This window comes from Dreissena polymorpha, unplaced genomic scaffold (assembly GCF_020536995.1).
Source record: "Dreissena polymorpha isolate Duluth1 unplaced genomic scaffold, UMN_Dpol_1.0 chrUn001, whole genome shotgun sequence".
Lineage (NCBI taxonomy): Eukaryota > Metazoa > Mollusca > Bivalvia > Myida > Dreissenidae > Dreissena > Dreissena polymorpha.
In genome coordinates this window covers 2002858-2025890 of record NW_026273315.1, presented here as the reverse complement: position 1 = coordinate 2025890, position 23033 = coordinate 2002858, and the positions used below count along the sequence as shown (strand labels likewise).

At 32.9% G+C, this 23033-nt stretch overlaps 1 protein-coding gene across 1 annotated transcript; it reads left to right on the top strand.

Moving 5' to 3' along the window:
• Nucleotides 1–21164: 21164 nt before the first annotated feature.
• Nucleotides 21165–22625, top strand: LOC127863164 (complement C1q tumor necrosis factor-related protein 5-like). The gene is made up of 2 exons (XM_052402548.1): nucleotides 21165–21423; nucleotides 22222–22625. The coding sequence occupies exons 1-2, from the start codon at nucleotides 21165–21167 to the stop codon at nucleotides 22623–22625; spliced, it is 663 nt and encodes a 220-aa protein (XP_052258508.1).
• The last annotated feature ends 408 nt before the right edge of the window (nucleotides 22626–23033 follow it).

The following is a 23033-nucleotide window of genomic DNA, read 5'->3' as shown; positions in this document are numbered from 1 at the left end:
ATTCCATTACGCATGCATTAAGCCCTCTTGTCCATTACGCACATGCATTTTAAAAACTGGATCTCTAACGGAAAATTGAAGCAGGACTGGATTCCATCAGCATTCCGTCTCTGCAACAAACTTTCTCTATATTATACGTTTTGCAACCATTTGCATGAGATATTCGTCATGACTAAGTGCATTGTGCCTCAGACGGACAACTGTTCCTTATGACAGGTCATGGAGCACGAATTCAGGTTCATAATCGTGTACCTAAGGAAAACTGGATCGATCCCCCGCCCTGAATGGTTTTCAGGTTTTTTGTGTGCAGCACGAGGTCTCCTTGAAAACCGAGTTACCGGATATATCAAACCATATAGCAGCAATTACAACAAGCAATTGACTATGTTAAGAGCATTTATAACCCCTTTATATAACTTTAAGTGCATTACAAACATGCACAATTATTGTTGTTGATTTGTTTTGAAACGACATGCACTTTTGAACCCATTAAGAGATATTTGTATACGTAACTTCTCTGTTAGTTTGTTAATTTTGTGAATAATATAGAGATGTTGATAGACGAGTTATTAACATATGCATGCATATGTTTTAAATAAAAGCAATATAACAATATAAACAAGTATCTTCTAACAAATATTGATATGAGCATTGTGACAATGTGCACTGTGCGCAACATTTTCATAAATTGATTATGTTATTTATAAATAATATCATCCTTTTTTGTAATTTCATTAGTGTGCATGTCAAAGCTGAAAAATATTTAGGTATTTTAACTTTTTTAGCGAGTCGTCAACGTCATTTTTTTCTGGTTTTGAACGAATATGTAAAATGTCAGCTTGCAAACGGATCGTAATTTCTTACACGGTTTCCACTAAACTATGTACTTAATTACTTTCCATTAAAATAACCTTGTAATGTTTTCTCATATTAACTTTCACATTCAAACTGTTATTTTGCAAAGCTAAATTAATATAATAACATTTCTAAATACTGTAGATAACGTAACAAAGAATGCAGAACAATTTAAGTACAGGTATATATACGATTCTTGTTAACGAACATGTAGTGTGTTTAAGTACACAATTCTTGTCTAAAGATTCAGTTGTTATTTAAATATATATCAACTTATTTCATGGAATTTTCCAATACGATGCTCATAATTGTATATATACGTTGAACACGTCTATTAAAACACTATGTGGTGATGCCAATGTGTATGTACTAATTCCATTGTAACACATCTATCTTTGTAATGCAAACAGGCAAGGCGCTATTACATGTAAATTAAATGAACTATGTAGCACTAATCTTTTATGTTTTCATTGAAGATGGTTGTTGCCTTTGACGTATTATTGTTGTTTTTTACATCAGCCCGATTTAACATAAAAATCTGAAATTATTTCAATTGCATTTGTCGATAAGCATTTGTCAATTAGCATATTAAACAAGTTTATTGAATGGACTAAGTAGATGCAGTTATAAGCATGTCAATTATTTAGTGAACATCTTTAAAGTTCAACAATAACACTAAATATATTATTTTTAATAAAATAGTCGAACTATATTCAAGCAGTGCAACTATTTAAGCAGTTGTATATGTTGGGATATGTGCTTGTTTTATTTATGTCGTTCCAATAACGTTCAACTAGTTCTGCGACTGAGTAACAAGACCTAATAAAGTCATGGGAATTAGAAAAGCTAAATCGTTAGAACGAATAAGAATGTGAAGAAAAGACAAAGAAAATGCTCGAAGCGCTGCACTGGTACTGAAAACATCTTTAATAATATAACTAAACCACAAGTAATAGTAGAGGACACTTAAATACATATTAGAAAGCTCATAGAACCCATACACACATTGACGTTCAGACGAATGATATTAACGATGGCATGAAAACAAAACTACAGTTTCCATGCAAATAACTTACAAAAGAAGGATCTTATCAAATAAGTGGACAGTTGAATCGACTACGATAATATACTATTACCACAGGCATTGAGAAAATGAAAACAACGTCCCAGTCGCATTAAGCACAGACGTCAAAGGGAACTTGATGTCATGAAAGGTGGAAGAAATGTGTGGTTTATTTTTCACGCAATAATTTATTTTGATACTGTCATTAGATGCGGGAGTGTTTCCTGCATTATGGCTCAATACATGAACGAATAATTAAAACATGTACAAACATGCCAAATCATGTGTAAAGGCATTCTCCACATACTCTGAATACCTTAGCTACGCCGTTGGTTTACGACAAGGAGAGGTAATGATTAAACGCCTATTTCTATAAAAAATTGTCAATGGCGTTGTATATGACATATGATACAATACAGCACTTAATAACAATGCTAACACTTATAAAACTAATTTAAACAACTGGCAAAGTTAAATGAAAGATTGTCAGGATAATTAAAATTAAAGTTAAACTGATATGACTAGAACAAATAACCTTTTCCAATAGATAATTATTACTAAAATCAATTACAATGACTTAGATAAAACAAATATTATAGTAAAGTATATATAAAAGATATTATAATAAAGATAGTATACAATATTATATTGAAGGATATATAAAACATATTATATTAAAGATATTATTCAATATTTATAGTAAAATAGTAATAACTATATCTAAAACTTAAATTTGAGTATTTATAATTTAAAAGCTAAAGATGAAATCACAGTAATGTTTTGTGCGTAGACATACTTATTTATCTTACATTATCGTTTAGAATAGTGCGTAGAAGTCTCTTAAATACCATGCTTTCAGTTTCCGTTTAAAAATTTTGATTATTTTTGATTTCCGAACGTCTAGGGGAATTTCATTCCATAGGCGTGGTCCGACAGTTTTAAAACCTCTGTCGCTGAAGGTATTTAAAGGGGACATTGAAGCACCCTTCTGATGACAAAGCTGAGCGCAGAAATCGTATTTGGACTTGTTCTGAAAGAAGTTCTGTCAGATAAGGGGGCGCATTCCCAATTGAGCAGTTGAACGTGAATGCTAGAATTTTAAACGTGATTCGTGTTTCTACAGGTAGCCAATGGAGTTCGTAAAGAGATTGTTTAGAGCTGTCAAATTGTCCACGGTTGAGGACAAGTTTTGCACACATTTTTTGAATTCGTTGCATTTTCGGGATTTCACTTTGAGATATTCCATAAAGGATATCATTACAATTGTCAAGATGTGATATGACTAGGGATTGCACGAGAATTCAGTTGCTTCCTTGGTGAGGTACTTTCTGGTGTTTTTGATTTTCAGATAATTTTGCATTGCTGTTTGGCATTTGCGCTTCACATGTTCCTTGAAAGTTAATGTATCATCTAAGAATGCTCCCAAATATCTAATACAACTTTCCGCCTCGATGTAATCACTGGCTATATTTTTTGTTTTTGTTTTATACTTGTCAAGTTGTTGTCTACTGCCAAACATGATTAATTCAGTCTTCGAAGTATTTATTTATAATTTATTTTCATTCATCCAGTTGTTAATTCTAAGTGCGCATTGCTCAAGTTCTTGAATAGCATTTGACTCTGAATTTGCTGCTGTAGGTCGAAAACGTTTGTTTGCTGTATGATCATCAGCGTAGCCGTAGACTGTGATTGTAGGTGGGATAACATCAAATATCGTCCCAGCATATGTCAGGTACAGCCAATGACCGAGGCACCTACCCTGGTGAACACTACATTCCAGTGGACGTGCTGATGACAATGCTGAGTTTACGCTTACTCGGTCGTGGACGCAAGTACGTGTCGATCCAGCCGAGTGCAGTCGATGTGCACCCATACTGTTTGTTATGAACATCAGTGAAAATGCCATGATCCACGGTATCGAAGGCGGCACTCAGATCAACGGCGATCAATTCCGTCACCTCCTGTTTCTCCATACCGTCCAATATATCATTCACTTGTCTTAACTACGCAGACTCACATGAGTGAAAACGTCTTTATGCGGATTGGTTTTTCTGTAAAAGATTGTTTTCATCTACATGGAAATTAAGTCGTAGAAGAAGGTCCTTTTCAATGACCTTTGACAGGAAACAAAGGTTAGCTACAGGTCTGTAGTTTACAATGTTTAGTTCAAGTCCTGCCTTTTTTTAAAGTGGTCTGACTATAGCTTGCTTCCATTTTATAGGGAATACACCTTGTGTGAGAGAAAGATTTACCAAGTTTGTTATCAATGGTAGGAGTTCCTGAAGAAATGATTTTATGATATTTGTGGGTATGACTTCTAGTTTACAGGATTTCGTGTTTAGTTCAGTGATTATCTTTTTCACTTCTTCCGTAAGAGTTCTTGAAAATATTCTAAAGATGGTATATTTTTAAAATCAGGATAAAAATTGCGATAATCTTTCAGTGAATCTCGTATTACGTTAATTGTGTTCATGAAATGATCAGCAAATTGTTATGCTAATGTATTATCGTTTTAACCACTCGGCATGGTATTTTCTTTTCTTTGTTGAGAATTTGGAACATTTTCTTACCAGACGAGTTAATCCTGCTTTAAATTTAACAAATATAAAAATTGTTTATACCTAATGATAAAATATGAAATTTCTGCAGTGAAATAACAGCAGTGAAAATAAACGAATTGTTATTTTCACTGTTGAATATAACAAATTTTCGGAAACTTTTTTTCTATTTTTAAATTATCATATCAATATTTACTTCAAGATTTATTTATATTTATATATTATGATCACGATTGAATTAAAAACGATATTCCATCGAATCCAATATTTTTTTTTTATTTCATGCTTTTATAACCGTTTATTTACATTGTGAAAGAGTTTAACCGGAGAATTTTGCTAGTATAATGACGTCATTTTGTGTATTAAAATGTATTGAGGCACGCCACAGGAGAAAGGGTAACTTTTCAGCGAAAGGGAAACATCTGTTAATTATTTTCTTGAAAAAAAGGGCATAAAAAAACAGACAATCTGTTCATGTCAGTGTAATATCGTTTGTTATTTCACTATTGATCATAGAACAATAATATTTTCACTCGTGGCTTCGCAACTCTATGGTCACTCGTGAAATAACAAACGATCTTACACTGACATGAACAAATATTCTCTATTTAATTTTATTGCTATTTGAAGACAATATGGCCAATTTGGGTAAATCACCCGAAGAAATACAATATCATTAAGACAATTCTTAAACTTTATTGTAACTCATGGGAACTTTCTGTTAATACTAGCAAAACAAACATAATGGTTATGCGCAAAAGGGGTAGAATTTGTCAAGATGAGATATGGAGATATAATGGAATAAAAGCTATAGGAGTCATCGATAATTTTAATTATCTGGGTACTGTTATTAATTATACTGGTAGTTTCATATTAAACAAAGAGCAGTTAGAAGGAAAAGCTTCTACCGCTCTGGATATTTTGCTTTTTAAATGCAAAAAATACGATATTAAAACTAGAATATTGTGTCAATTGTTTGATGCCTTTGTTTGCTCTATTTTAAATTATGCACCAGAGAAATAAAATAGGGTTTTAATAAATTAAAATATATTGAACGCATTAACTTAAAAGTTTGCAAAGGTGGTAAAATGTTTAAAGCAACACATGTTGCTTTTTACGGTGTATGGTGAATAAGGTATACAACCACTGTATGTAAATACAGATGTTCGTTTTGTAAGATATTGGCGCAAAGTTGTTAAAAGTAAAAAGATTACCATACAAACGGTGTATAATCAAGCGATAAATGATTGTGACAAAGGGTATAAATATCGTGTATCGAATGTGCAAAAGTTTTTTTTAATGAATATGAATTGCCATATATGTTCAAAAATGCAAATATAATTAATACAAAGTCGTTTGTATGTGAATTATGTATGTATAATTATACCTGTAGATACATTTAAACAAGAATGGTTTGGCAGTAAGAGTAGTGTTATGTATATATAACAGAATACACAACCTAAAAACAGACAAACGAAATTAAAAAACGCCACAACCTAACAAACATTAATACAGTATTTAAAAATAATTAAATTACTGTTCATTGCAGACAAATAAATACTTTCAAAATACAAATAATATAAAACTTACCAAAATAGATAGATGGAAGAAAAAAACGCAGTAATATTAGATTGAAAAAAAGTCTTTCGTGAGCCTGAGAGCAAAGAAAGCAAGGTCAGCGATTTAAAATGAATTTCTCTTGGTTTTTGGAACTGGGCAAAACAAATCTTGTTAATTTGATAACTCTCATTCTCACATCACAGTACATGGCTGAACGCACACAGAACAAGGTACTGAATTTCACAAGAAATGTAAATGGACACAGACAAGACAAGTTGCATAAGTACTGGTACATGAGCCATAAACACATATGGTAACATTGACCTATTCTATAAATGAATAAAAATGATGTTTTAGACACATGTATGCATGGAATATTCAAAACAACTCTTGAATATGAAACATATTTAGATTTACTGCTAAAAAGTTTTCGAACATCACTTTTAGAACTAAGGACTTCTGCCCACGGTTTGAGAATTTAAATTGGAAGATACACACGTAACCATATTCCGCGTAATGAGCAATACTGTCCATGTTGTGATCAAAAGGACATAGAAGACGAAATCCACATTAAATGTAAATGACCATGTTTCTGTCAAATAATGAAAAAATATATAAAAACTGTTTTCTATGTGAATCGACCAGTTAAATACTTTATTGATCTCAACTTGAAAAGTTGAAATTATAATTGTGTGTATATAAATGAAGGAAACTCTAGCCCTAAGAAATGCTATAACAAATAATATTGACAACGAATACTAAAGACGAATCTTAATACCCGTGAAATGATAGATATTTTACTACGGTAATATAACGTCGTACTCATGTCTTAAATATACTTTGTCTCAAATTGTAAGATAACATTTTGTTATAAGCCATCCGTTTTAATATACAGACAAATGACGATATTTTGTATTATTTTTTTGTATATTTAGACGATGTTCATTTATATAAGTGTTAATAAATTGTCTGTGTTGTTCTGTTATTAGATAGGTGTTCTTAGAATTGAACGGATGATACTATCAAAGTTAAAAAACAACACCAATTGAGTTTTTAATGTAACGTTTAATAAAAACCAATTTCGTTTTTCTTGTTATTCCAAAAAAAAATAATACATATTTGCATGCACACATTTAATAATTAATATCAAAATATTCTTATTCAAATTAAAAAGCGATAAAAGAGACTTTCAAATCTTTTTAGTTGTACTTAAATAACTCAATAAATTCGTATGCACTAGAGAAAAACATTACATGTTTTTCAAGCACAATAAATAACATGCCACGATGCCGCCCTAATCATGCCATATCATGCAATAATTCTATTCCGAAATTCTATACAAAAATTGTAAATCGAACACTAAAGGACCATCAAGTTTAATTTACTCCCGAACCATAAAATACTAATACATTTCAAACCGTTAGAGTATAGCTTAAAATTCGCTCTTGTACAGAGCTTGTGCGCGTATCTCGTAAAAGCTGCGAGTTAGTGTAATTTCTTCGAAGGTGGTAGAGAAATTGAATACAAAAACAAACAATTAAATATGAATTATATTTCAGATCGTTGAACTTTAAAAGCTTCTATTTTTTAAATAACTAAAACATAAATATACATGAGTCTCCGGTGTCAAAATGGTTAAGTTAAACATGTTATTTATTGTTTAATATTGTGTTATAATTCGTTCATATCTGAGTTGAATTCAAGTTTACTACCAATACTGTTGTGTGTTTATGTCTTACTTTCAATTTTATACAACGAAATATTTATTACTGCATACACACATTGATGTCATTATAGAAGTACATTGTTTCTTTGTTTACCTGGTTTTGGCAATTTCCTCCCTTTGCTTGTACTGGTCTAATGGTATATCTGTTCTGCTCTGTATTAAACGTTCAGTCCGTTCATCTTCTTCGTCAGACTAGCGGTGTGTGTCTCGTTACTTATCAATGACCTGTTCACAAACAATATTGTGAAGCATGTGAATTGTTGTTGTATGTATTTAATGATATGACCTACATATTTCTCATTTAGAGTAATATTATATGATATAATAAACGTATGTCTACACAATCTAAAATGCTAAACAACAAATTATACTTTGTATTTGATACTGAAACGTGAACTAATAGTCAATCAGGTGATCCACTCTTATTTTGCGTCATACCTTAATGCAAACCAAGCCATCTAAACATATTCACCAGTCTGTTTAGGAGACTGAATGACCTTTTGACCCACTCGCATTCAACATTGTTGAGCTGGCAGCATTATCTATCAATTGACAAAGAATGATGCTTAATCAAAATTATTTCGTATAGCTCTGAATAACAGACCATTCTATCCCAATAAAGTCACTGTCGATCAAAAGGCTAATTTACCATCACTTAATGTACAACCATATTTAATTTAATCTTTTTAACTAAGGAAGTTGTGTACCGTTTATATAACAATTCAGTAATTCATCTCCATGCCATCGGTATTGCAGCCAGGTAAGTTTGAAACAAACGCTTGCGACGAATTTTATCGTCAAAGCTCTTAGAATTACAATAGGTATTTTAAACACCGTTTTTAACACATTTACATATTTTATTTAAATATAAAGTGAGGCAATAATACTAATATTTGCTAATTTTTTAAGTGTGGTTCAAAAATTGTTGTGTCATTATATTATTGTTACGTTTTTTCATGGACTTGTTAAATATACTCCTATTGCCCAATCTCATTTCACTTGAAGGGCCTAAGTTTTGAGACAATGGGTAGGCCATTCTATTTTTATTGAAATCTTTTAAAAAGCACAAACGTGTTTCGAAAAACAATAGCAATTTTTAAATGCATACTTATACAGTATGGAATAATTGTAATAACAGATTAGCACATACATATCGTATAAAACATAGATTCAAGTACTAATAGGTTTATTTAGAATGATGTTGATTAACAATATACAAACACACCACAAAACTATCAACAATTACGACAAAACTATCAACAATTACGTTAACAGCAATTGTCGTTAAAATATTCATACGTTTTTTATAATTTGCACATGACTTTGAATGTTATATACTGAAAGATATACACACAATTTACAAAGAATGTAAAATTCATCGTCCAGATATTGAAAGATGTCAATAACATGGCAAAATATGCACATTTATTATAGATGATCGCCGTACAAGACGCGAAAGGTAAATATGTGTCGTTGTTTTTATGTTGAGAAAAGTTTTTTTTTCGAAAATTTATGGCATGAGTCATAATTGAATACTGCCGTATCGATAATATCGCTGTCGTCAGTTCACACACTCAGAAAAAAGCTGCTCAACACTTCGTAAAATATCACCAACACGCCTATCGCCAATAAATTTTCTTTTTCAATAAAAGTTTTTTTTATCAAATTGAATAAATAAGATAATAGCAAAATGATTTAGTTATCTAAAATTTAAATCAATAATCATAATATCCCGCCCTTTCATGATAGATTTAAACTGTTATCACAATTTTTCCCGTCTTAGAGACCTCAAAATCAATTCGATTTTAAATACAGAACGGCCTTATAATGGGTAATTACGCATGTGTTGCATATGTTGGCATATGTTAACATTTTCTGAATACCCCATTCTGTATACGGAACCAATTAGGTTAAAAAACTATTAATGAGTCATTAATACGAAGGTGTACACTTTTATTGTCCATGCTGCATAATAATTTGTGTCGTCGATCCATTACGTAAGATTTGTTACAGTGTGTGCATATTTAGAAATTAAGCATGTACTTGTTAAGTGTATAAATCCCGAGATACCGCTTACCGCTTACCGCTTTTGTTATTCAAATCACATTTATATTTTCTGTCAATAAAGCCAAGTTTAATCTGTATCTCGTATCTGTATTTTGTGTGTCCTTATTACACCAAGCAAGTACCATTCATTGTGAACATTTGCGTTGTAACATAAACGGGAAATTAACTATTACACTGTTCATGATCGTTTTGTTTGCCTGTAAGTGTTTTGCCTTTGCAGAGTACTTGCTTAATGAGAAACGCACTACGGCCCAGAAAATAATGTAATTTGCACAAAAAATTAGTTTTCCTTTAGTGTACATGTCTTATGTAAATAAGTAAAATTTCGACTAGAACACAAAGAGTTTTTTCAATGTTAGACAACGATTTTTATAAGATTTATTTCATTTCAGTTTTTCTAAACTTTTGGTTGAAGTCAGACTTTATCAAAGTTTAATTTGTTTTTGTAAATGTAACTTAATCGTTGTATCAGATTCAAATCCGTCTCAGTTTATCACAACTAGTATACGATTACAATAGTGAAACCCCGATTGCATCAGCAGTAGAGAAAAATTATATCACAACGAGGCCGTTTATATATTGCAAGTTTGCATATAAATACATAACAAAAGCAAAATACCACAAATGAACAACCCTGAGGTCACAGCGTTTAAACGATCATTGCAGAACAGTGAATCGAACCAGTTATAGGCCCCTCCCCAAAGAAAAACAATTAAAGCTTTAATAAAATAACCGCATAGCATCACAAATTAAACATCACAATACTAACATTTACACAATGTTTTATTTAGACGACATTTTTTTTACAAATGGGCATAACACATATATAACGTCTACAGCTAAGCATGAACTATTTAATGAATTAAATTCATGATGAGGTTGATATATTCACGAAAGTCCCTGGATCGCGGGCTCGGTTCTCGGCCAAAAATTGTGTGCCTTAAAATCATTCCATTGCCATTCTAACCCGACTCTGTAGTTGTCTATGTGCACTAAGGACTTATAAACAAGCTAACCTCTAAACAAAATTAAAACGATCTCAATAGGATACATTCAAATGTATATAATGCTCTTCATACGCGAGGCAAATTTAATCATTAGAACATCGTTTATTTAATCCATATGTTGCAATATTTAGGTTTAACTTCAAAGTATTTGTAAATTACATTGAAGATTTGTTTCGAAATACATGACGTTCGTAAACTATTCATTTCAACTTCTTTTACGTTTTTATTTAAATTTTAGTTTAATAATAATGTTTTGTTCCTGTACAACCTAAAGCCTTCGTATTGGGAGTTATAAACTTCAATTCCGAAAATTAAAAATGAAAACACATGTTTGGCTTTGTTATTCATATCGCTATACGCAACAGTTTTGCATTGGATTATGGTCGGTTAAACAACCAGATATGTACGCCAAAGCATAAAACACATGTGATTATGATACACAACACGTTAATTTATGAGAACAATAATTATTCTATAGACAGGTGTTCTACAAATGTCTGGCATTAAATTACTGTAAGTTTCACCGATTGGCCGAATACCCAATCGAGATACCGTCTTTTAGTTTTTATGTGATAAATTATTAAAACAAAGAAACGCATAACAAAAACACGGAACAATCACACAATATAATTAATGAAACTGGTTTATTCCTGAAATAAATAGTGCCGAGTTTAAATGGGAGACAATACGGATAAATTATAATTTAAAACAGAATTCATGAGCTAAGCTAGGCAAAACAATTCAAAACGTCTTTGTCGGTTTTTAAATAAATATACACATAAAATGTTCCAAACAGTACTGATATCAACATGGATAAATTGTTTCATAACCAGTGTAAATAGTCCTTGAATACTGCACATAAAAGTAAATTTAATGATCATGGTACTTTGAATTTTTTGCCTGCTATTAAAACTCTCGATAGCGTATTTACTGTAGATGAAGTAAGAAAAACGGCATAAAGCATGAAGCGTAATAAAAGCTGTGACTTGTAAAGCCATGTAGCGGATTTCTCAATTCAGTCCAATTCTTTTATCACACCATACCTAATTAAAATGTTTAATTCGATCGTGGTTTGTATCGAGTTTCTTGATAGTTTAAACCTATTTATTTTCGCTCGATTGCATGGAAAGCCTAAGGCTTATTTGAAACGCTCTCGAGTCCGTTTCCTGGGCCTAGAACCAGTACTTGGTGTTTATGGGGAAGATCTAAAAAACGCTCCTACAGTGGGGATCGAACCCGTGACCTCCCGATCGCTAGGCGGACACTTTATCCATTACGCCATAGCGTTAAAAAAAGATCCTTCCACTTATAAAGGATTCACCCTTGTTTATATGTTTTAAATACGTTCATTATGTCTAAAAAACAGAGTAAACTGTTGGTTTCATGGAAAAAACTATATTAAATCCTTTGAAATTTAGTTCCAAGGAAAAACAAAGTACAACCAATTGTATCGTGATCCTACAAAACATTATACAAAATGTTCTTTAGCAGAAACGTAAGTTATAGTGTGCTTTTACTTAGCATGAGTATGAACAGACTTTTGATACAGTATTCCACGATAAATTATGGATACAATTACAGTCGCGCTAGGAGCTTCGAATCTGCAACGATATTTTCAGCACCGACGGTAATAATTGAAAGTTTTATCGAACACACTTTATGTTTTGAGAAGGTCACATGTATAACGTATTCAGACTTCTGAATGCATTGTATTTTCGCCTTCGTAATAACCCGTTGAGTTAATAAATACCCGCTCATTTGAATGGGAATTTCGAACCATTCTAGAGTGTTCCGAATCACGTGACTGATCTGATTGATCGTTTGCCAGAAGCTCTCAGTGTGACGGTTAGGGGCCGTCTCAAAAGATGCTTTGACTGGCAAACAGCTGTCAAAAGGCAGTTCACTTGATTTATGTTGTGCATCAAAATAATTAAATTAAACAAGCAATAGAAACAACAATTTCAATGTTTTTATCCCAACAACAAAAAGATGAGAACTAATCGATCACATATCATTTTGGTAAAAAGCCCCAACAAAAATTATTAAAAACAATAAAATGAAGAAAAACACATCAACATATATGTATATAAATTTACAGTTAGACTGACTAGTATGGAATGTTTCTGGAAATAAGACCCTGCATTTACGAACATTTATTCAAACAATCCATTTAATGTAATATCAGTCTTTACAAACAATCTGGTTTGTTTGAAAGCTAATGAAGTGAAGATATAACCAGATTAATAAAATGAACAAATCCAACACAAATTACAGCGGAGCAAAATAATGGAAATAATACTAAAAAATTGAGACCACTTACCACTTACCCAAAGCCAATAACTTTGACATAAAAACATGTATATGAAATATTTGAACAGTATTTGCAAAAGTTCATAAACGACCTATATCATATGCGCCCTAAATGTATACATTTAAACACAAAAACAGCACTAACTTTGCTTAAATGTGGATGTGGATACTTAATTATTTGTTAATAAACTAATGGAAAACATAATTAACATAAGTATTGACTGAACATGTTTACAAACACAGACCAATACTGCCATTACATTGTAAGTCTCCATTTTTGAAATGAAGTTTCTCAGATTTAAAAAAAAATCTCAATGTAAGAATGTAAACAAGTATATGCATGTTAAAACAACACCACCCTGAATGTCTTGTTGCTCTGGCCATGGTTATGTACTTGGTACTGACTCGCCACATGTCTCAGCATGCACATTTCCACCAGCATCTAAAACAGTCCTTATAATAGGTGCCAACTCTCTCGGCACATGGCCAACAGGCAAACCGGCAATGTCAGTAAGATAGAGTCGTCGTTTTCCATCGGATAACATACCATGCAACCCTGCATCAAAACAGTCCAGCTCTGGAACCCATACCGAAAAAGCCCAGTGGTCATGTAAGTTTAAGTACTATCTGTCCATTAAAAGCTTTGTTGGTGGGTTTGTCAATGGTAAGCCTGCTTTTGTACACATGATAACCCTTAATCACACAGTTCTGCAGACAAATTAAGTTTGATTAATTCTGTTCCCTGTCTTTGGAACACTGAGCATAGGAAATTTCAATTCAATATCAATAACTATATTAAAATTAATAACACGTATAAGGCATAATAGATTTCACCACTGACGGACGGACAGGAGTGAATCTTAATGCCCTTCACCATTCTTTGAGTGGATGGGCATAACAAGAAAATTTCTTCTGTAAAACCACGAATGACAGGCGTTTGAACTTAAAAATAAGGACGGTATTTCGGTTTCCGAGTAATGTCCTTCTTGCAATTAACGATTAATGATTACTGAATTTGTTGTTTGAAAAACACGCATAACACATCACTGGAATGAACAAATAACTGGTAATATTTACCCAAGAAATAAGTGGGAATCGTTATTCATGTTAATAAATTACATTACACATTGTGCAAAAATGTTCTTTGTGTAAAGTGAATTGGGTCAATTTCATGTAGCGTTTAAGCGAACTTAGAGAATTGCGTAATTTGATGAAAATTTTAAGTTTATAATATTCATACCATACGTAAATTTATATCAATGATGAATTGCACTAATGTTCTAAAGCTCAAAAACACTGAACACTTGTTGGTAGAATTCTCAAACTTAGATGTGAGGATTTTAATTGTGTAGCTGCTGTATAAGTGCATGTTTACACGCATGACTGTATTACATAGTATTATATATTATTTGGTATGATGGTCATATTTGTTTATATTAAATAGTTATAGTGTACGATTATCTGTCTTGTCATATGTATTGTGTATATATGTTCTTCGCCAAAGGCAGATGGCTGCATTGAAAAAAAACCCTGAAATTTACCACAATAATTCCGCTTTATGACACATGTTTTCAGACAATGTACAAGCCATATGCTATTTTCGCTGCTCGGAGCTTTAACAGGTAATGTATTTGTTACTATCTGGTCGTCGCCGTTTTCTGGTGGACTTATCATGACAGTCCGACCTTAACCCATTTATACCTAGCGTCTAGAAAAAAAGGCCTTGGCAAACAGCGTAGACCTAGATGAGACGCGGCGTCTCATCAGGGTCTGCGCTGTTTGCCTAAAGGAATTTATGTAATTCTAAATATGGAAATAAATATACTAGACATCTCTAATTTTGGAAATAAATTGATCCAATTTAGTTGGATGGGCAAGTCCACTAGGCATAAATGGGTTAAACGGGTAAGACGAAATGTGAGGCTGTCAATTCAGCCATTCACAACAGGAACTAAGATACGCAAAATGTATAACAATTAACTGAGCAACTGGTGAGCTCACATTCGCATTATTAGCGGGTATCACGTCTAAAAAATCTGACATGTAAATCAAAACGAGGCTCGCGATGTATTGATAGATAATACGATTGGCTGCATACTTGCCATTTTATAGATATCACTTCTCAATGAAATATTATTTGATATATGGGTAAAATTGATTCGAGTGGCAATTTGCCGTTGCGATCAATTAGAAATGCAATATGAAATTTCGTTCTAAGTTTGTGATGGACCAAAATACTTGATGTAATTCATATTTTTGTGTTTTATAGAATAGATGATATTCGTTGGTTTTGGTAGTAAATCGATTAAATTACACGAACGATCAGAGAAAATAGTTTGACGAATGGCGTAAACACGAGAGAAATCATTAATTTTGCATTGACCGCGATGTACGTTTACAAATACAAGAAATTGTGTGTGATGGAAATATAATGATTTATGATGAAATCATTGAAATATTGCTCAAGGTCTCACACAGGGAATGTTTGCACCAGATTTTGTTCATTCGTCTTGTGTAAGTACAAGCTATAAGTACTAATCAACGTACTTGGATATCTACCAAAAAAGTGTGTGTTCTTTCGTTTGTTGATTTTCTACCGCTGATTAATGCCTACTCTGCTCAACAGGAGTATTACGTCTCAGTGCCACATATGTCTGTTTTACAGGCGTCGATTTGATTTACATATTCGCAACTACATCGCGCCTTGGGGCCTAAAACGGAAAACTGGAGCAAATATACCTGTCTGGTTCTAATTTCCTGGAGACTAGTCATGAAGCACGATGTCTTGTGGAACACCGAGCACCAGCTGTTTGAATCAATTTTTCAAATACACACCGTCCTTATCTTTGATGGCGCTATGCCATTTGATACATACTAACATTGCTGCAGTTTCTGTTTTATTCGAGCTTATGATCTTTTCAGTCAAAATCAACAAATCTAACGCCGCTTTTACATATTGAAATAGGCATTTTAACAACGTTAAAAGATTGCAACAGTACCATTTTTTATTAGAATGTGACATAATAAAAACATTCGTTATGAATGTGTCATCATGCCGGAGATAAGAAGTATATTTATGTATACTGTGTATAAACATAAACATCGTCTTTACGTTCTAGTCTGTTCTTGGAACGCAATACCCTTTGAAAACCTCTCATAGAGTATGAAAACATGTTTATCAACGGATACTTCTTCAGACGAAGCCTGAAAAACTGAAACAAATAATAAGTCTGCCAAAGAAAATACCACAACGTATCTAACAATTTGCAAGCAACAAAAAAATGGCGTCGCCTTGGCAAAGAAACTTTAGCATTCGCGTTTCATTTTGTCATTTTATTGCAAAACAAATTAGTGGCTGTACGTCATAGCAAAAACAATTATGTAATTAACCAAAGCAAACGATAAAACAGGAATACATATTCGCAGTTATTTATTATCAACAGAGGTTCAAGTACGATGATAGATGTTTGGATTCAGAACGAACGTTTCCAGAACGGTTGCTGCAAAACTGTCTAGTCACTTATAGCTGTATGTTAGGAAAGATTACGTTTTAGGTTATATCTTGCAACAACGTTATTCCGTTACTTTCGTGCAATGCGTTATTGTCCTTAGAACTGAACAAGAACTCATTTTATGTTTCGAAAACCAGTTGAAGTTAAAAGGAGAAATTAAATCAATTTAATCAGTCACGTTTGAAAGTATAAATAATTATGTACACGACTTAAATAAAACATTTTTAAAGGGGCATATCAACGGATACAAGAAAAAAACATTATCGTTTACTCAGTATTTATTACATTGGTTTTCTTTTTTAAGAAGAATCAGTGTAATATTAATTAATTTTATTATTAAATTGTTGATACGGGGAAATTTTGCGGGGGGGGGAGGGGTTGGAAAAAGCACTATTAAAAAGTCCTTATTAAATACACTTGCATGGGGTACCGTTATACGAATGTGCACTACATATGATTGATAATGCTACTGCAATATTGAAAAAAAAATAGAAAAAATGCTATTAACATTATATCGATTTTAGCATGATTTGATGCACATTTGCAAAATAAACTGATTTTCGCACAGGTTCGGACAATTTTTCGGATTACAAACACCTTTTTACGCTACTATAATTGGTGTTTCTCTACGTAACAATACGCATATATCATGTTATAAATAATCGTTAATACAGGTTATGTTTTCATACCAGAGTGGGTTGCCACCTGTGATGTTCGAATTCATACTGAATGTATTAAATGTCAATCTTAACCAATCGGTAACGGTCATGTTCGTACTTAAATAAGAAGGCTTAAGCGATTCCCGTTTTTGTACGCAGATACTACAGCTTAGAGATTTGTCGAGGTTTTAGTTTGACTGTTTGAAACTGTAAGATTTAAGAACAAAATATTCAAAATCTATTTTAACACGAATCGATTGTTACAAAAGTACATTGATTATTTGCTTTTTGTCTATTAGTATGAATGTGTTTGTAAAAGATATGCACGAGATGAGCATTCGTACAATCTACAACATTTCGATGAAATCGCATTAATATACAACTATCATAAGCTGCTTACAAATATCAATAACATGTTATACATAATTTGTTAACGAAAGCAATCAGTTCCAAACTAGTTTACATTGATAAGTTAATATTTCCCATGTGCCATGATATTCAGAAATACATAGTTTCCTTATAGACTAGTTCAATTGTGTAAACGTATGTTTAAATATGAGAAAATGATAGATATATCATAATTAACACATCTTACATTTATTTGATACATACACGGATCTGGCAGGATTGACTTACCTAAACCTGGGCATTGAGAGCACGTTGTCTATAATGTATACAACTGGGGAAATAACTTGGGAAATACATTGACTTGTTCAAACAAATAATGTTCTTAATGCCATTGAATGTATTTATTTACAACATTACACTAATTGGAAAAAGTATAAAATAAAGTAAAGTAGCAAATAAATCATAGATACAAATACTAGTGCCGTCCGCTTGACTTCTCTATGCATATGCGTACTTTACATCTAAACCACAGAGGCTTCGAATTCCTTACGTGTTGATTAGACCAAATATCTTAATTTTATTTTAACTATTTTATCGTAGTTGTACACACATACTCAGATACCGTTACGGTAAACTGATATTTACGAAATAAGGCGATATAACAAGAAGTTCATTACAGGTTAAGCTATGTAGTACAATTACCTTTGAAGAGTTTAAAAAGACTTTTCCGTGTGTGTGAGCTTTTGTATTGAGTCCAAGCGGAGGCATGTACTTTAACAAAATGACATTGTATAAATAAAGTCTTAAATATTGAATTCATATACAATTTTACCTAATATATTTTTGCTGGAGTGAATATTAAATGTTTAATACGTCCATGGTTTGGGCAGGGGGAGGGGATTACCGTCTACGTGGGTTTGTTCTTGTTTCAGTAATTATATGGATGGTTTGTTTTATGAAAGCTGATTTATTTTATTTATAAAATGAACATTTGAGAAGGATACAATTTAGTTATTAATGAACAATTTGTAATATATTTTTAATACGTAAACATTTATATTCCTGTACAGAGTTTTGACTAGCCAATTGATTGGAGATTTCCGTCACGTTGCATTCTTGCTATACATTTTAAGCGCTGCACGGGTAAACTTTATTCTTTATTTGTTTGACCGTATTCTTATGATCGTATTTGTTCTTAGTACACACACAAAACACGTTTCTGCGCAGTATGTTTATACATAAGTGTCAGCTTATCAACAAGTACGAGATTTGCAGGAAAATGTTTGGGAAAGCTGCCAATTGCTCAATGAAAAAAAACATAGAACATTACTGGGATCTGCCAGAAACAGTTAACACGTCGTCGCAAATGTTATTAAAAACATTTAAGTACGTTTGTTTAAATAGAATTTTGTAGACATAGCTTCTATGGTTAGGATCTGATCTTAAATCTGACCAGGATTTAAAAAAAAAGACAATTAGCTTTGAACTAGTGCCATAGTATAATACAATAATTCGAATTGAACAGTTATGCTAGTTTTCGAATATATCACGATTATCGCCACGATAGAAATCGTGGTGTTTATCGACAATTAACAGTGGTGCTCCTATACCTAATCAGGTCTTTTAAGATCTAAATGGTGGCAATTATGTTAATCGTGAAATATTTGTGAACGCCCCCCCCCCCCTATACGATGAACTGCATTAAATTCCAATCGGAACAATTGCACTCGATCGTTTTGGATTGGAACAAGGCACAACAATCGTTTGTAATCGTTCTTTCACATCTTGGTGTTTGAAGTCAATATTATGCAAATAAACACAAATCTAGGTTCCGATTATCGTGCGATCTGCAACCGACGAAAAGAATGGCGAAAACTTACTGATTGTAGTCTTTCTCTGAAAACGTAGGCTGCAATAAGATGTGATTCATGACAATACGTTATGATACCCTTTTTGTGGTCTGTTGCGACGTGTTAAGGATTTGATAATAACATGTGTCATAATTTGACACGATCTTATTTGCAGCTAGAATGCGATTACATGGGTCATTAGAAGTCCACGACTGTGTCTTGATCTGAAACGATCACGGTGACCTTACGTTACGTTTACCAAGACCCAATGCTCCCCGATACACAACGATTGTAGTTGCGATATTTTTTCACCGTGCTATCAATGATATTCCCGATGTAGGACTAAGATTGTTCTCGAAAGCGTCACGTCATATTCTTGCTAACCTTGGATACACTTTCTTTGCCATCTCATAGAGATACAATATATTGTTTATAACGGGCTGTTGAAAATTAAATATTTAATTTTGTGTTTGGGAGAGAAAGAACAATGTGCCTGTATTCCTCATATAGAAGCGTTTACCATTTCAATACTTTATAAAATGATGTTAACTTATAAAATATACCAATAGGAATGTAAATGCGTTAAAAAGAATCTAGTAGTAAAAATGTTTTCTTTTTGTTATCAACGATTTTCCCAATGAAGAGCTACGACTGCCCCCGAAACTGTCACGTCATGTTGTTGCTTACCTTGGAATCAATACAAAATTCAATGACATCTCATAGATAGAGAAACAAAATATTGTTTATCACAGGCTTCTGAATTTTCATGTTTAAGTTTCGGGGGGGGGGGATTGGGGGTAAGGGAGAAAAAATGTGCATTTATTTCTAATATCGAAGCATTTCAACAGTTTATTAATAAGTGATATAACTTGTTAAATAGACTCATTGGAATGTGGATGCGATGCTAAGAATCTTAGAGTAAAAAATGGTTCAGGTTAGTTTGATTCAAATAAACTAAGGTGTTTTAAAACAATTTAAGCTGCTTTTTTTCCATTTTCCCTTTTCTGATTGTTTATGAAAATGTTCTTTAAAAAAAGGTAAAATTGTCTATATTTATATAATTAAAATAAATATCAAATATAAATCCATCATAATCCGGAAAATACCAGTTTTATTTCCATTATGTGAGTCTTCTGGTTTAATTGTTGTGAAATGATAACTACGTTGACGATAATTAGACATCTGTGGCGATGATAGAAGCTTTGTGTTATGTATTTTGTAGAAATATTATCAGCGTCACGTTACGTTATTTCTGGTGTTAGAACGATTTACACGTTGAATGGCTTCTGGGTCAGAAAACAAAACATGTTATTACAGTCATTCTTCCTCTTGAAGTCTGTGGTTGGCTTGAACACAAACAACATTTACAGTACCTAATAGCTTTCTATCGACGGAAACGCGTTTGGTATTACCATCAGTTTATCGTAAAAAGCAAATGTTTAGAACTTGACAACCCCATTTCCTTTCATGTTTAAGTTACTCAATAACAACGTTTTTTTTTACTGGAAATGATCTGTAACAAAAAGATTAACAAAGATAACAGTTCCAAGTACGTTTTATATTCTTGACTGACACAAAACGGTGAAAAACACTTTTGAAGAAAGGTATATATATATACGTATCCGGATTAAAACAGGCAAACTTGAACAATGTGGAGTGTGCTTGCGTCTTGCGTAACCGTGGTCATGTTTGGGACCTCATTGGCTGTAGAGCCATCGTGCCCCGTATGCTCTAAGTATGAGTATGAGGTTAAACTGTTGGAACGCGTACTCAGCAATGAAATGGCATTGGCAAACACATTGAATAAAATAACAGAAACACGTGCAAAAGTTGAGGACTCTTTGAAATCGATACAGGCGGAAAATGTGAAACTGAACAACGCCATGCTCTCACTGGAAGTCATGAAAGGTACACAATTTTGTTTTTAGTCTTTCTTGCCTTTATGGTATTCGGCTTATTTTGTGTTTTTCGATATTGCGCTTAGCACGGAACACTTAGAGATTCATGTTTCAAAATCCATTTGAGTATTTTGCAGTGATCTCATATGCATTTGGCGGAATTAATTAAAATATTTGTTCCACAGTTGTTATTGTATTATTTTAAATCGAAGTTATTAACATTTTCTTTAGCTGGACATAATTCTGAAAATATGTTTCAAAACTGGAATATTTTTTTTTACAAAAAGCGATGACCGTTTGCATGAAACCGGTTTATATATATTAGATATGAAGAGCTCATGAGTTCATGAATTTGTGAGTAAAGCTGGTCGCGCTTATAACAGACTATATGCTAAGTTTACGGATTAAACTTTAAACAAAACCTACGACTGATACGAATCTACACGCATGAATATACGGGTACACAAAACTTCAGTACATAGTTAAGGCGAACGTTTCGTTTAGTTTTTGGTATCAGTTATAAAACATCCCCTTGGATTCAAGAGACTAAATAAACTAAGCCATAAGCAAAAAAACAGAGTCATACAAAGTCGTTAACTTCTGAAACAAATAGCCATGTTATGAACATTACTGCGATTCCAGCAGTAGATGTGTATATGTGAAATTAACATAATCCGTACGCTTAACTGAGCTCTAAACGTTTCAGAGCACTGAATACGAACTGTTAAAAGGCTGGTAGTTTTTTTATCTATGTTAAGTTCCGCAAGTTTCTTACACGCAATAATAAATGTATATTTTTCTTGTGTAGGGCCACTCGTAATGTTTCACGCTCGGCACCTTGATGGTCAATATACATACGCTGCAAACCAAGACGTTGTGTTCAAGACCGTTTTAGCCAACGAAGGTGGAGGCTATGATCCTAACACTGGGCACTTCAAGGCGTCTGTAGCTGGAGTTTACATGTTCACGGTGCAGTACTGTCCCTTTACGAAAAAGTATGGTTGCTTTGGCATCGTCCATGATGGAAAGCCATTGCAGAGATCATTCCACTATGAGACAGACAGTGCTGTCTGTGTCAGCATGCAGGCCTTCGCTAAAGTTGCCAAGGGAGACAGGGTCTGGGTGCGTGGTTCGTACGTAACAAGCGAAATCTACAGTTACGAAGGCGAAAGATGGAGCGGATTTGCTGGGTTACTGATCCGTGTGTTATGATTGAATGGGATATGTTCAACTAAAATACTTGGAAAAAAAGGAATAAACATGCAAACTATATGCCTTAGGTGATAGAAACAGTCAATTAAACAACTTATAATGCCATATGCTGAAAAGTATTATGTGGTGTACATATATTTGATTGTTTAAAGATAGTCTTAGTATTTTTGTATTTTAAATGGGAATGTTTTGTAATTAAATAACATAGTCGACAAAATATAGAGATTAAGTGCAATTCCCATTCATACCGTATTCATTTTAGTAACGACAAACGTTTGTCAAACCTTGCATGTTGCAATGATAACATGTGTATTTGATGTCATTGTTTAAAAAGTGTTGCCATTCATGTTTATATCGCGCTCTGAAGGCGTGTTTCCAGTCCAGTTGCTTTTACCGGAAATTTCAGCT

Coding starts and splice junctions, on each gene's coding strand:
- LOC127863164 (XM_052402548.1), top strand. CDS start 21,165: ATGTGGAGTGTGCTTGCGTCTTGCGTAACCGTGGTCATGTTTGGGACC. Junction 21,424..22,221: donor CTCACTGGAAGTCATGAAAG/GTACACAATTTT, acceptor TTTCTTGTGTAG/GGCCACTCGTAATGTTTCAC.